At 38.8% G+C, this 16,169-nt stretch overlaps 1 protein-coding gene across 5 annotated transcripts in view; it reads left to right on the top strand.

The window, feature by feature from the left end:
- Nucleotides 1-11,940, top strand: part of chd1 (chromodomain helicase DNA binding protein 1) — a 33,359-nt gene extending 21,419 nt beyond the window's left edge. For all 5 annotated transcript variants that reach the window (XM_069187270.1, XM_069187265.1, XM_069187268.1 and 2 more), the window contains exons 21-37: nt 163-259; nt 358-453; nt 1,600-1,776; nt 2,075-2,235; nt 2,365-2,406; nt 2,498-2,631; nt 2,743-2,881; nt 4,264-4,414; nt 5,391-5,513; nt 5,962-6,108; nt 6,693-6,962; nt 7,203-7,337; nt 7,830-8,008; nt 9,097-9,196; nt 9,377-9,428; nt 9,932-10,148; nt 10,418-11,940. In XM_069187270.1, the coding sequence (XP_069043371.1) occupies nt 163-259; nt 358-453; nt 1,600-1,776; nt 2,075-2,235; nt 2,365-2,406; nt 2,498-2,631; nt 2,743-2,881; nt 4,264-4,414; nt 5,391-5,513; nt 5,962-6,108; nt 6,693-6,962; nt 7,203-7,337; nt 7,830-8,008; nt 9,097-9,196; nt 9,377-9,428; nt 9,932-10,148; nt 10,418-10,778 (2,581 nt within the window). In that variant the 3' untranslated portion in view covers nt 10,779-11,940. The remainder of the gene's footprint in view (nt 1-162; nt 260-357; nt 454-1,599; nt 1,777-2,074; nt 2,236-2,364; nt 2,407-2,497; nt 2,632-2,742; nt 2,882-4,263; nt 4,415-5,390; nt 5,514-5,961; nt 6,109-6,692; nt 6,963-7,202; nt 7,338-7,829; nt 8,009-9,096; nt 9,197-9,376; nt 9,429-9,931; nt 10,149-10,417) is intronic.
- The last annotated feature ends 4,229 nt before the right edge of the window (nt 11,941-16,169 follow it).

Raw genomic sequence — 16,169 nt, 5'->3', positions numbered from 1 at the left:
AGTATTGTGAGTCTGCATTCAGGGTTTGTGCATCAGTGCTTCTTGTATGCAGTATTTGTTTAATATAATGCATTTTATAATGTTGTATATCAATTATTTGTTAATGTAGTGCAGATAATGTGATTTGTTTTGCGTCATGCTGTAATACTTTTGTGTTTGCAGCTCCACTCCATTCAATAAAGAAGAGCTCTCTGCTATCCTGAAGTTCGGCGCCGAGGAGCTCTTCAAAGAGCAGGAAGGAGAGGAGCAGGAGCCGCAGGTCGGTCGTGTTGCGTTTTGCTGTTTTTGAAGCAGCGAGTTCGTCTGCTTTTGTGAGTCACTTTTCTCACCTTTCCTGATTTTTCCACCTTTGTCCAGGAGATGGATATTGATGAAATCCTGAAGCGAGCCGAAACCCGCGAGAACGATCCAGGCCCGGCCACTGTAGGGGAAGAGCTGCTTTCACAGTTCAAGGTGCCGTCCCTCTCGACATTGCTCTGTGTACCTCCCTTCACAGGGGAAATTTCCAAACATCCTTGTGATAGAACAGCATGTGATAGGCGGTTCACCACAGAAACGTGCCTCTGTGGCTTTAAGAAGCAGCTTTGATTGTACACACTTGGCCCAGGTGTGTGCTAAGGCATTCAAAATGTAAATCCCTCATGGACCATAAAATCTTCACTCATCATAGGAACTGAACTGAAAATAGACATGGTAATAGTAGCCTCGTGAGTGACATCAGAGGGATATGCAACACCTCAAAGAGCTGAGCAAAAGCTGAATAGTGATGATTTAATTATGACCAATGTTTCTGAGAACTTACCTTGAGCTGTAGTAACTGGGTAAGGATCTGTGGTGCAACTACCAGGGATATATTCTATTTGGTGTCCGATATTTCAAGTGTACCCCTCCCTTCTTTTATCCTCATAACCCTGGACAGACATTGAAACTGGCGATAAGCTAGGGTGGCACTGGGGAAGAACATATTAGGAGGGGCATCTGTTCCAAAAGGGGCACCTTTTGGAACCATTTAAGAGGAAAGTGAGTGCAACGGTAGAAAAGGGGAGCACAAAAAAGGGACACCACCAATGTGCAGCCCCACCTGGTTGATGCGACTGCAGTCATAGTGCACCAGTACACTCACCACACATCAGCTATCAGTGGGGAGGAGAGCAGAGTAATGAAGCCAATTCATAGATGGGGATTATTAGGGGGCCATGATTGGTAAGGGCCAATGGGAAATTTGGCCAGGATGCGGGGGTTATACCCCTACTCTTTTCGAGAATTCCCCTGGGGTTTTAAATGACCACAGAGAGGACCTTGGTTTTACATCTCATCCGAAGGACGGCGCCTTTTTACAGTATAGTGTCCCCGTCACTCTACTGGGGCATTAGGACCCACACAGGCCACAGGGTGAGCGCCCCCTGCTGGCCCCACTAACACTTCTTCCCAGGAGGTACTGACCAGCCTCCAGCAAGAAAACATGTTTTGACCTGCTTGATTTTCTGATTTCATGCCTTATTTCTTCTTCTAGCACAACGTTTAGACACCTGAGTTGTTTGGTACTTAGTTTACCTCCTTGATGTAGCACTACATTCTAATTTACAATTAAAACTACAGGTGGCTAATTTCTCCACAATGGAAGATGATGAGATTGACCTTGATGGGGAGCACAATGGCAAGACCTGGGATGATATCATTCCTGAGGAGCAGCGAAAGAGGATGGAGGAAGAGGAGAGGCAGAAAGAGTTGGAGGAAATTTACTTGCTACCCAGAATGAGAAACTGTGCCAAACAGGTATTCTGTTCAGTATTGTAACATTGTGAAGCAGTATCTTTACCCAAATATTTGATTTTCAAGGTTATGGTCCTTCAAAAAATCAGTAGTAGCCATGTGTGTATATATACTCTGAGAAAAGGTGATCTGAAATAGCCATTTTCACCTAATTGGTATTTTTTACTTTGCCAAAAATGTTTAAGCACTAACTGCAATTGAAATGCAATTGAGTACCTGCACGGAGGTTATGTTAACAAATGCTGGGTCTAAAACGAATTGTTCTGATTTTAATGCAATCATATATTTCGTTTTGAAACAGATAAGCTTTAATGGTAATGAAGGCAGGCGCAGCAGGAATCGAAGATACTCTGGGTCAGACAGCGACTCAGTTTCAGGTAGAAAGCGTCCAAAAAAACGAGGGAGGCCTCGAACTATTCCACGGGAAAACATCAAAGGCTTCAGTGATGCTGAAATAAGAAGGTAAAATATAAAATAGCTCATTTAGTATGATCCACCAACAACTGAAGTTGTTGCTTCTAAATATATGGATTAATGTTCACGTATTCCTGTTAATAGCATCACAGTTAATGTTTTTTTCCCCCCATACAGGTTCATAAAGAGCTACAAAAAGTTTGGTGGACCTCTCGAAAGGTAAGCTCATTTAAACGAATTTTTAACATAGCAAATTGGGGTCGTATGTTTGAGCCTTTTCATCATTTGAATTTCTTTGTCCTGTGTAAAGGCTTGATGCAATTGCCCGGGATGCAGAATTGGTGGACAAGTCTGAATACGACCTCAAGCGACTAGCGGAAACAGTGCATAATGGCTGCATAAAGGCATTAAGAGAAAACTCCTCCGGCCCAGAAAAGACTGGAGGTAACCCGTCACTTGCTGTGTGCAGATGGAATAAGTCAAAAGCTGTTGTTCATCCAAGGTGTGTTGGAAAATCTGCATGCAAAATAAATCTTTGTGTTTGCGCTGCGGCAGGAGGGAGAAGGGGGAAGGTGAAGGGGCCCACTTTCCGTATCTCAGGAGTTCAGGTCAACGCGAAGTTGGTCATCTCTCATGAAGAGGAGTTGGCACCACTGCACAAGTCCATTCCTGCTGATCCTGAAGAGAGGAAAAGGTATTTGAACCTCCTCTGTTCTCTTTGAAGATGTATTGCATGTCTAAGTGGACATTTACAGATTTAGAGTATGACAAACTGGAAAGGTGAATGTTTTCTATAACTGCTGTCTATAAATTAAAAAAAACATTTCTATAGGGATAGGCACGTGTGATGTTTATCTGTGTGAGGTAAGGGGAAATGCCCATTAAAAATAAAATTGGTCTCCTTTTTTAGTGTTACAAAGTTGCATCCAACAGTTTTACAAAACCCAAAGACAGTGGACAGTGTACAAAAAAGCTCAGTTTGGCAAAACTTTATCAAATGATGACTCCGTCTCCAATGTTAATACGACCTAACAAAAAATAATTGTAGAACTTTGTATTCTTAAAGCTCACCAGGTATATAAGTAATTGTAAATAAGATAATCTTATGGTTTTCATAACTCAGGATGAGTCAACACCAACATGTACTGTGGTTATTCTAGTCTCTGTTATCTTTTCTTCACATTGCTGACAAAACAATCATTTACAGCTGTTTCTCCAGATTTTAATTGAGGTTCAACACCAAACAAAACTGTAATGCACGTTATTGGTTTGTTTTTAGAACTGGGTCCATGTTCATTAACCCTGTTGCTATGGAAGCAACACAATCACTTCAGTGCCATATTCCCGAAATGCAGGCTGATACCAAAATTGTAGTTTTGGGTAATTGAATGACTGGAATATACCATTATATGTAATAAAGCTTTGTTAATAAATACAGGTGACAAAATGTTGCATGTCTATTATACATAGATATAGCATCATAACATCTTGAGTATAAAAAAAATTTAATTTATCATTTAGCTATTATAATTCTTTGAGTCGTAACAATCATTTAGTGTCTTTACTACATACATGTAGCAGTATGATTTACCAGGAATGAAAAATATTTTTTTCTGTTCAGATTTTTTACTTTGGTTGAATATAATCTTACATTAATGGTGGTTTGTTACTAATAATGCTTGGTGTTTGGCAGTTAGTCAGAAGTGAGACCTGATGGAGCAAAAAATAGCTATTTGTCACCATTATAAAAAAAACTGGTCTTGATCTTAATAAAGCCAACTGCCTTTTTTCATGCGTGCTTCGTAAGTCAAAATGAAACATCGGTACTGTATTTGTAAAGTTTGGTATTCTGTAACAATGTCATGGAACTGCCCATACTATACCAGGGTCCTAAATTGGCTGTGGGATTTTTTTCAACCACCAAGTCTTTAAATAAGATTTTGAAACTAAATGAGGGAAATGCAGAACATAATTTTTAGTGGCTTTGGTAATACCCCCCCCAACAGTTCATGTTTCTTTTGGGGTTTGAGTACACATATATGTAATTGATAGAATGATTCCTGTTGTTATCCACAGATACACCATCCCCTGTCATTCAAAGGCAGCTCACTTTGATGTTGAGTGGGGTAAAGAGGATGATTCTAACTTGCTCATAGGCATCTATGAGTACGGGTATGGGAGCTGGGAAATGATAAAAATGGACCCAGATCTCAACTTAACAATAAAGGTAGGTAATGGCAGGCATGTGCAGTTTTTTTCTGCTGATATAATCCTCTTGTCTTATTTAATCTAAGAAACGGGAGCCATTCTCGTTCTCTGCAGTTTAGTCTGGTTGATGTTTGCTATTTTCCTGCTTGCTATGCTTTGTCCGGCTTTGGAAGATGTGTAAAGCAGGCCGGACCAATCCCATGTTCTCAGACTGAACCAAAACACTGAACTAAATGGTAGAGTATACTCTTCTCTTACAGAGAAAGGGAAATATTGAAGGGTTTTCTGTGCCCGTAAATTGTTTTCCAATTATTAATTGACACAAAACCCGTCCAAAACTGACTAAAGTTGTAATAGTTATTACAGGCTTTTTTTCTTTATAAGAATATTAGAAAAATATCTGCTATGGTAAAGTGCTTTTAATGTTCAAAATGAAATAAGAAGCAGGCTTCCAAATGGACTGTCTGCCATGCAACCAAAAGGTTGCTTGTTCAGATCTGAATTGTGGTCCTAGGTGAATGTCCCAGCAGCCATTTTGGTATTGGCCATGATTTGCCAGGAGTCAGTAGTCAGTCTGTCTGTTCTCTGGATGGGACACGGTCTTCAATGTTTTTGTTTCACTGCTTAGCACGAAAAGATGCAATTACCTCGCAGTTCAAATCTCAGGGGACACCTGTGTTTCTTTGGTTTCCCTGTGAGATGATTGCCTGTTTGAAAACTGTAGAAGACATGATTAGTTTCAGGTAGTTATGCATTTTTCCCAACTGAAAGGTGCAGGTTGAGTGATCTTGCTAAGGAGTGTAGGCTGGGATATCTGCTGCTTTTAAGATTATTGTACAACAGCTGCAATACATTTGTTGTGTGTATGTAAAATGTTGAGTCAGACATTTCTGTACATGGGGAAACTCCACCTCGGTTTAATTTATTGCCCCTATGCCATTATCGCTTATTATATTTTAATGTTATCATTATTAATATTTTTTTTTCCCTCTCAGCTATTACCAGATGACCCTGATAAGAAACCACAGGCTAAACAGTTGCAGACCAGAGCTGACTACCTCATTAAATTACTGAGCAAAGACCTGGCCAAGAAGGAGGCCCAGAGACTAGCTGGAACGGTAAGATACTGGGCAGGTCTCCCTTTTGATATGTCCCAGAATACTTTAAAATGCTTTAAACAGAATTAAAGCATTTGTTTTTTAATCTTCTTTTAATAATCTTGAAATAACAAGGGCAATAATCTAAAATTTGCCTGTGCTAAGAGCACGGAATATGTAGCAAACATTTGGGCTGCAGAATGTTTAAACTGATCAATTTTGTGATATAAATTCGGTAATACTGTGATAAGTTAACTAAACAATATAATTCCTGTAGTCTTCTCAGCTGTGACCAGCTTTTTTCACTTAGTGTACCTCATTATTTTATATGACTTTATTCCACGTCTTAGTTTTTTGTCATTGTTTTAAATTACTCAAGTTTTTTTTATACAACTGAATCCTCCTTCCAAAAGAATGTAAGCAAGTGTGGTAAGATACAGCTGATTGGCGTGTTGCCACTGGTTTACAGGCTAATTCTAGGAAAAGGAAGCCAAGAAGCAAGAAGAACAAGGTGGTGAAGCCAGCAAAGGTGGAAGAAGTGAAGAGCGACTCCTCTCCACCTCCTTCAGAGAAGAGCACAGAGGAGGAGGAAGAGGAGGAGGAAGAGGAGGAAAAGGTACAGTGCTGAGATTCTAGAGCGCCGAAGTGGAATTTTCCACACTTAGCTGAACTGTGTTCTTCCTGACACCCCTTATATCTCGTAGCTTATATTCAGAGAAGGGACTAGTTATTATGAGGTCAGTGTATTTCTTGTTTTGTAATCACGTGTGGGCATATTGGCCATTATGTGCTTTAGCTGTACATAAACCTGTCCTATAATTTTACATATGGCTTACATTGGGCTTTTTAGTGTCTTAGGAAAGGGGCATGCTCGTCCTGAGAAAAGTGAACTGTGGAATAATTGCATTGGCATACAGATTCATTAATTGAAACTTAAATCAGGCATAAAGTGCTCATTAGGGTCTGTTCAGCCTAGGAAAGAAGTGATTTGCAAAACTATTAAATCCTTGTAAATTATTTGTTCTTAAAACCTTTTTTCGGTGGTGTTGGAAAATCTCAAATCGTAGTGCTGATGTGAGTTAGTGAAGCCTCTAATGCAGTCGCTGAAGTGAATGTATGGGACATTGTGAAAGGGAGCAGTTAAAAGTACTGTAAACTGCATTCTCTTCTTATGAAGTAAAGGTTCGTTTCTCCCTGTAGGAGGAGGTTACCCCAGTAAAGCCTCCCAGTAGAAGGGCTAAAGCTGAAAGAGTCACCAAGGAGAGCGAAGAAGATCCTGAGCCCGAGGTTGTGACTAAAAAGGAGCCGGAAGAGAAGAAGGAAGTGAAAGAAAAGGAAAACAAAAAAGAAAATAAGAAGGATAAAAAAGAGGAAACCAGAGACACAAAAGAGAAGAAAGAATGTAAGGAGAAAAAGGAAACTAAATTGGTGGAACCTGTTAACAGAAAAGAAGAAGTCAAAGAAGAAAAGGTGAGAATTTATGTGAATCTGTTTTTTATTATATAGATTTGTTCCTTGTCACTGTTTAATGTATTGTTAAAAAGTAATAGTGAATGTTCTGAATGCATTCCAAACTAAATTTTAATAATAGCGCACAATATAGAACACATACTGCTTTAACACTATGGAAATAAAGCAAGAGTAGTAGCTTTTTAGTAAGATGCTGTCCTTGTAAAGATGAATGTCTGATGGAACATCTAACATCTTTAGGTAACTGAAATCAAAGCTGAAAACAAGGAGAAGTTGAAGAAGTTGGCTGACACACCGATCCATATTACTGCCAGTGGGGATACTGTACCCATTTCTGAGGAATCTGAGGAGCTGGATCAGAAAACGTTCAGTGTGGTATGTTAAGGTTTAGACTGTAAGGTTTTTTTTTTATATTTTGCTGGAAGAAGGATGGTTATTGTTAGAACTTTTCCTTACTTATAATCATGCAGCCAGCTACTGTGGAATTTTCTCTGAGAATCTGTGCTCCCAACAGTTCTGTGGAAATGGTTTTCCTGTCAGCTAGAATTAAATTCTCTTGCTCTACATTCTGTAAACCAAAATGTTTGTCTTTCATTATATGCATTACCAATATGTTGAGCATAAACACAAATCATTATAGTAGTAATGTGATAGTTTATTTCTGCAATGGAAGTATTTTCATGAAAATGGAGCCATTCTTCAAGTTCTAAAGTATTAAATTGTCAGAGTATTCACTCTGCTTTTAATATTTAAAAAGTTCCAGGCTACGTTTAATAGGCTCATAAATACCATGACCTTTGGAAGAAGGTAAGAGACCCTTTATATGTATGAAATGGAAAGAACTCTGGATGTGTTTTTCTGTTCTAGTGTAAAGAGAGAATGCGGCCGGTGAAGGCAGCGCTGAAGCAGCTGGATCGACCAGAAAAAGGTCTTTCTGAGAGGGAGCAGCTCGAGCACACTAGACAGTGCCTGATCAAAATTGGAGATCACATCACTGAGTGTCTGAAGGAGTACACAAACCCAGAACAGATAAAACAGTGGAGAAAGTAAGTCATCCAGGAGGGTTCAACTGCAGTTTCTGAAACCTCTGTGTTCAACTCAGAATTGAATTTTCTTTGAACTTTTCTTCCAGCAGCATGGTTTATATTCAGCCACCTTTGAAGTGCAGCACCCAGCTGGGTGATGTGTGGCACACATTTTGCGTCGGCGTCCCACTGTGCAACAGCTTAGAGAGTGCCGTGAGAAATTGCTTAACCAGTTGAATTAAGGGGGAGCTTTAGAAAGGACATAAGTCCAGCCTGCGCTTTAGACAGGACAGGGGTTTTTCCTGAAGCTCCATGGGATTTGTTAGTTCATGGGATCTTTTAATGACCAGAAGGTTAGGACCTCAGTTCAACTTTGAAGGACGATACATCCGATTGGTCCCCATATTGGGGCCCAGGTTTTGGAAATTCTGGTCCAGAATGTTTAGATGTTTCCCATCCCAGATGCCCTAGTTGCAAAACTTGAGCGCGTCTTACGGTCTGTGTCTGTTTCTGACATCATATATGGTTGTATAAATTTGGAAAACATTCGGAATATTAACTAAAGCGGGTCAAAAGGCCTTAGTTGCAGATCGGAAGAGCAAATCACATTAAATACATTTCTTTAGATTACTGGCCATACACAAAAGGCATAGGGGGTAGTTTTAATCCGATTACTGAAAATCTGAGACTACCAAAATTGTGTGCTTTCATTTCCAGCATGATGTTGTTCAGCTTCCTTTTTCTTCCCTTCACCACAACTTCCAGTTTGAATTCTTTTGTATCAACACAACATGCTAAAAAATTAACGGACTTGTAAATATTTCATTAACACTTTCAATGCCTATTAAAAATGTGCGTAATTGGACAAGTTTACAATTAGTTTATTAATGGTGGTCATTGAATTTTATGGGCTGTTGTTGCTTTAAAGAACGTCTTAAGGGCCAGTTTCTTAGTGTTCTGGCAAAAGTGGTCAGATCCTTAATGAAAATACAATCTCTTATAAATCCAATTTAAAGGTTTGCTGCACACATTCATGTTTTAACTCAGTGTATATGAATACTCTTGTTTCTGCTCATAATGTATTTATGGCTCATTGATTTCTCTTTCAGAAATCTATGGATATTTGTCTCAAAGTTTACAGAATTTGATGCTAGAAAACTACATAAGCTTTATAAACACGCCATTAAGAAAAGACAGGAAAGTGCTCAGGTATGTAGAATGTTTCCATTAATATTTTGCTTCTTGAGGATTTCGCTTAGAAACGTTCTCTGTCATCTGAATTTTAATTTTCATAGTGACTGCCTTGTACAAATAGCTGTTTATTGCTTGCAGTTTGGCTTTTTCTGTCACACATGCTGCTCTGTAATAGTTTTCCTTTCTTGTTTTCAGGCAGCTGATCAGAATGTTACTACTGTAAACACAGTTGGCTTAAAGCATGCAGGTATGTGTTTACATCTTCATTTTTTTTGTATTTTATTTACACTTAAAAGATTAATTTTAAAACCCATGGGATTAACATCTTTACATGCTGAAAGCTGACAGATTTCTGCTATTAGCTTTTCATTAGTATTCTCCATTCTCCAGTTTTTGTTCAGAAATTGATTTTTTCTAAAAAAAAACTCAAAATAGCTCATGCAGCTGTTTCAGAGTGATCCTGCTCTGGTCCTGGAAGGCAGTTGCAAATCTCTTTAAAGCAGCAGCACCTAAAAAGCTGGAATGGTTAATCCTGGAATTGGTTGATATAAGTCATTTAAGAGCTGAACTGGTGAACTGGAACAAAAGCCTGTAGATACTGGGATGAACCTGAACCGCCCTGAATTATTTCAACATTTCTTTCATCGACACAACAGTGCGCTAGAATTAAGTTCAGGACTGAAAATTACTTCATACACCTGCTGTCTACACTGTGTCAGGTTCAATTCTGAACCTCTTTTCTTCTCACAGATGTAGAAAGGCTAAAGGACAACTCTCAGCATGATGACAGCAGCAGGGATAGCTATACCTCAGAGAGGCACCACTCGTCACATTACCACGACCACCATAAGGACCGGCACGGAGGAGATCCGTACAGGAAAAGCGATTCTTCGAGGAAGAGACCTTATTCCGCATTCAGCAATGGCAAGGACCACCGGGACAGGGATCACTACAGGCAAGACAACAGGTAGGCAGTGGAGCAGGGGTGCCTACCAGCATCCATACTTCCAACATCTCAACATTCGCAGATAACTCTTAAAGATTGCTTCTCTTTAAGGAATATTCACCTTGGTGTTTTAAAAATAGTTGTATCATTATGCAGTGTCTTTGTACGTGAGGTTGTGGGGGCAGTCAACATGACCCCTGATCAGCAGAATATTAAGAAGCAGCGGAGTCTGATCTTTGGAGAGTCGGCATCGCATCCTAGTTTTGCCACTTGTTTCCTTTTCCACTCAGATACTACAGTGACAGCAAGCACCGAAAGCTGGAAGATCACAGGAGTCGAGACCACAGGTCAGGCTTGGAAGGCATCATGAAAGAAAGGTCACACGCTGACCACCGTTCTCATTCAGACCACAGATCGCATTCTGACCACAGGTCCAGCACAGATTATGGGCACCACAAGACCTCGCGTGATTACAGGTACCATTCGGACTGGCAGATGGACCACAGGGCTTCTGGGAGTGGCCCAAGGTCCCCCCGGGACCAGAGGTCTCCCTATGACTCAAGGTCTCCTCTTGGACACAGGTCGCCTTTTGAGTACTCATCTGACCACAAAAGCACACCAGAGCAAATCTGGTGTAACCGCAAGACATAACACAAGCTAAGATGTCGTATCTGGACTTTTATTAGCCATAGAAAACAGTTAAAACACAGTAAATGCCTTATGTGACTTGTGAAAGCTCTCTGGACGGTGGTGTGATTTTCAAGGGGCAGAACGGCTTCTTCTTTCCAGGTTGCGAGGTGTAATATCCCATTTAAAGAAAAAGAAAAATATTTTTGTATTTAAGGGTAATGCTGCACTGTGCCACGGAAGCTGTGGCATTTTTTTTAAATGGATGACTTGTTTACTTCTACACAACAAACCTGAACGCTGCCCATCCCCCACAAGACTGGATCGTGGTTATTGATTTTCACTTTTTATGTGGTCTCTGGTTTATTTAAAAACTGTCTAACAATAAAGAACGTAATATATCTGTATCATTAATCATACCCAAGAATGGAATAAAGGGTTTTTAAAATGACCTGAAGGACTTCGGCTCACCTTCCAAAGTAACTTGTTTACAGTGTAAATTGTGACCACCTTGCCGATTTTTGCATCATGCTTGAATATTTAATTTCTGTACTTTCCACTGTAAAATAACCTGGATTATTTTATTTTTTGTGATCAATTTAAAATGCCTTTTTTATAAATGTTCTGCTGTAAATTATTGTAAAATACGTAATTGAATGGGCTTTTTCTTCTCAGGCTTTTTTTTTTATTTGTTTTTGACTGTTTCCCTTTCCTCACCAACTCAGGCCTTCTTGTCAGTCATGAATTTCTCAGTTTCTTATTATATGCTAGTCTCAACGAATCACTGTTCAGAATGTAACACTGGGGAAAGGAAACTGTATTCCATTATGTACTCCTTTAGTGTCCCCTTTGTTCTCTTAGGTCTTTATTTACTTTTTTGTTCAGTTGTCAGTGTTGTGAAATAGTAGTTTTGAAAAGATGAAAGCCTTTCATTTTAATTCCAGCTTGTGATATCAAATTGTGGAAATGGTCAACAACAGATAGAGATACCAGTTAGCTCTCAAATGAAAATTTTAGTGTGTCCATTTTGTTTTTCTTTTATAATATAGGCAATAATATCAATTGTTCTATGCAGCCAAATGTATTTCTGGTAATGTCTGGGCAAATTGAAAGATACTGTTACAGTGCACACTGTTGTATATAGATTCCTTCTATATATTACAAATTAAATTTACACAGAAAAATGCATGGGTTTTTCTTTTATATGGTATTATGACGTCATTTAGCCCGATCACTGTATTCACTTTTAATGTTAAATTGTGAAAAAAAAAACTTTGGCATTCTGTACAAGCCACAGTATTTAGGTTTTGTAATTTTGTGTTGAAGGAAAAATACCATGAGTGGTGATGGGTGGGTTAAAGTTTTACCCTGCTTATCGACTAGATCAAGAGTTTTTTAAACTGCCTCAGACACCTCCAAGTTGTATTTAACCACTACAACAAATCTCAGGGAATTCAGTACCAACGTTCGTCTTCTTCATACCAAATTATTGGTCAACAGAAGAAAAATTCGGACAGGAATTCAAATACCCCTTCTCCACTGCATAAACAGGCCTCAGAGGGTTGGGCAATTACTGAGCCCAGTTTTTTTTTCCCCATTAACTGCAGACTGCTTGCTGTGATGATAAAGCTGGGAAAAATAAAATATAGGCGAAAGGCTCAGAATTTTTCCTTTCTAAAATACGTTAACTCAGTCTTTCTAGCTGAAGTAACTTTTTGTTTTCACTAGCGCAGCATTTTCTTAACGAAGCACAACACCACTGTGTAAAAGTGAAGCTACTGCATCTTCCAATCCATCGCACTTCAGGTTTTTTTTATCACAAAAGGAAACTTAATCGTTTTTGTGCTTAGACCTTGTAAGGGCATGGATTTGAGTGTCTGATGTCTAACCACTATTTTTTGACATTTTACAAACTGAACACTTACAGTGCAAATGTACTTTTTTATGCCTTTTGATGTTTCAGTGCATGAAATGACAAAAAGTAATTTATATTTTAAGTGTACTGTTACATGATCTTTTTATTAAGAGGCAGATGACTAACTTGAGAGGTAGTGCCGTGAGTTTTTACTATGAGATAGTTATCAACTCTGAGTTCCTTCGGGTAGTTTAGTCTATAGTTTATGGAAGGAACAAAGTTGCACCAGGGGGCGCTCTCTATCCATGGGTTTTATTTTAAGAATAAAGTGCTTTTCTTAGCTGTCAAGTAGTGTTTTTTAAAAATACTTTTTTGATCGAAATGTCCTCTTTAGTGATGCAGAGTAATCAAAAGTTTACTTTTTTGTTTAAATATTTTGCTTTGGTACTAGGCATAGATTATCAGTACACTAAGATCTTGTCTTCATGTGGTACTATAAAATCCGTTTTCAGTGTGTCTATTGGTATTTATTTTAAAACATCAATATATGTAGCACTGTATTCTGAAGTGCTATAAATGTTTTTGTCTTTATAAAAAAGTCCTGTTTCAGTAGTAGGTGTATAACTGTATCACTTTAAAAAAAAACTGCACTTGCACTTCTCACAGCAAGCTTGAGACTTAGTCTTATTAAGTTACCTCTGGAAAAGCAGTAATTTCAGTATATTTTTGATGAAATTGCTGGGAAACAGCAATGCGTGGAGTAAGTGACCTGTTTATGCTGGTGGCCAAGGGGTTTGAATCGCGTAGTACTACTCCACTGCCTCGTCTGCAAAATAGATCACTGTGAATGTTTTTTTCTTAATTGAACACTAAGGTAAAGGTCTAATTAAAATTGCCACCACATTGTTTGTTATATTTGATTAATAGGACATTTTGATCATTTTGAAAGGCATACCTCTCAGCGGTGTTGATACAGACTTCTGTGATGATATCCAAGTTAAAAGCAATACTTCGCTTAGAATTGTTTGATTGTGTAATGGCAAAGTACTAAAATGTGTACTATCAGACGTACTGAACAGATGGACTTGCCGTGATTAAAATAGTTTTTAATACAGATTTGATTTCTTTTTCAAGCATACAAATGTGCAGGTTACTTATTGGGGAAAAATGTCTAAGCTAATCATGTGTAGTTTTTCTAGTCAAATCGGAACCTACTAACCTAAGGTGTATTGAATCTTGTACCCTCTAATGTGGTATCATTAGAATAATTATAAAAGAAAGAAACTGATTTATCTTTTCTGCTCTGATTTTTGATTTCATAAAACTTTTCTTCCCATCTTTTATATGAACTTAAAACATTAAGGCGTTATTTGTGTTGCCTCAATGTGTCCAATTCGCATTTAGCCCTTAAAACATAGCCTTCTCCTTTACAACATAGAGAATTATGCAACACTCAGCAACACTTTTCTTTGCAATTTAGTTAGCAAACTAATGTTCTCAGTTTTTCTTTTAAAGTTGTTCATTATCAAAGGACCTACTGTTTATCTGTAATGGTTTTGTGCCCCTGTGTGTTGCAGAATAACTGGAATAGTTTTTGAGCCCTCTATCATCTCTTAGTTTCAACTTGCCCCATGTGTTTGTCCTTCGGTCAATCAATATAAACATGCAAGTCGTCTATATGAACAGTGTAATCACGAAAGGTCTTGTTTTTGCAAATGGCATTCATCTATTTAAATTGCCAGACATGTTTATCTCGCTCATGTAAAAACATTTCTACTATGAGCTGAGCTCCATCCACTCAGAGAACTTCCCCTTTCTTTTTGAGGCTTTTCATTGTTAGCAGCCAACAGTGTCCACATGGTAACTAATTATGGAGCAAATGGCAAAACATGAATTTGGAAGCATCAGGTTTTGTAACATTCTGAAATGGACAGATCCTCAGTCCTTTCAACTAACAGTTTAAAGGGGATGCACAGGCATTTACTGGTTACTGGAATTCAGTGCTTTCCTGAAGACCTGCATGAATAAGTGTGGACACTGTCCAGCCCCAGCTATCAGCATTTCTATTCACTGAAGGACCTGGGGAATTATGACTATTTCCTTCAGACCTTCAGTCCTGCCTGGTACTGAATATAGCTGTATATTTTTGGATATCAAAGTAAAGGTGTTGCAGGAAACTTTTCTTCCTGTGTTCAGTTGTTAAAAGCCCAGCCTGGTTCATTGCTAGTATGAGAAATTTGTGTCCCAGGTCTGTGCTTGCAATCTGTGCGACTATCACTCAGGTATGCAAGTCATATACTGTACACCAAAACAAAGTCCTCATCACACCAGCCAGATGATAGTTTGAAAAGACTGACCTACCCTTCAATGCATGCGCAAGGAAGCACTTGTGATATTTCATTTGTGTTGCAAACCTTTTCATTACTGTATGTGTAAAATGCATTACAGAGAATACAAAATATCCTTCTTTTCAGAGTTTTTTTAAACAAACTGTTTCATTGCTGTGGCTGGCTGTAATTATGATTTTCAGCTCCTGTTTATATTTAGGTGAGATTCAGTCATCGCCACACCTTTCTAATTGCACAATGTGAATTTCAGAAGTTTGCTGACTTACAATGCTGTAATTTCATTGGCTTGTGAAGATAGTGCCCTTATTAGCTTTCCACAGTCTACCATGATGAATAAAGGCTAAAGATGGTTTAAAGGAGTGTAGCTTCCCCATTTCCCTACATTGTTTTTCGAGTGATTCAAGCAGCCACCTCAATTATTAAAACTTAAATGTATTCAGGCAACTCTGACATCTTGAGCGGACATTGAAAGAATGAAACCTTAGCACAGTTCAAAACATTGACATCAATGAAAGTGGTTCTGATTAACCTCAAATAAAAATCAGCTGTTCCTGTAGGATTTCCTTGAAACGTTCGTGGTTGCATCCTACTGGGATAGCCATGGTCCACAATGAGCTGCCAAAACATCTGCGGGATCTTATTGTTGAACGGTACAGATCAGGAGAAGGGTATAAAAGAATATCAAAGGCATTGGATGTACATACCATGGAGCACTGTGAAGACTATGACAGGGACATTGACAAGATCAGGACAACCCTCCAACGTTGATGACAGGATAAGGAGAAAGGCTACCAAGAGGCCTACAGCAACATTAAAGGAGCTGCAGGAATTTCGGGCAGGTACTGGTCACTCTTTGCATGTGACAACAATCTCCTGTAATTCTGCACGTCTGGGCTATGGGGAAGGGTGGCAAGACAGAAGCCATTTCTCACAAAAAAGAACATCCAAGCCCATCTGAATTTTGCAAAAGAATACACTCAATCACACCAAACCATGTGGGAAAATGTCTTATGGTCTGATGAGATAAAGGTTGAACTTTTTGGTCTTAATTCTAAAAAAATGTGTTTGGCATAAAGACAACACAGCCCATTATCCATAGAACACCATACCTACTGTGAAGCATGGTGGTGGCAGCATCATGCTTTGGGGCTGCTTCTCTTCATCTGGGACAGGAGCTCTAGTCAAGATAGATGGGATAATGACTAGCTCCAA

This window comes from Lepisosteus oculatus, chromosome 3, assembly GCF_040954835.1.
Source record: "Lepisosteus oculatus isolate fLepOcu1 chromosome 3, fLepOcu1.hap2, whole genome shotgun sequence".
Lineage (NCBI taxonomy): Eukaryota > Metazoa > Chordata > Actinopteri > Semionotiformes > Lepisosteidae > Lepisosteus > Lepisosteus oculatus.
Note: the sequence above shows the minus strand (reverse complement) of the source record. Positions and strands in the feature narration are given on the sequence as shown.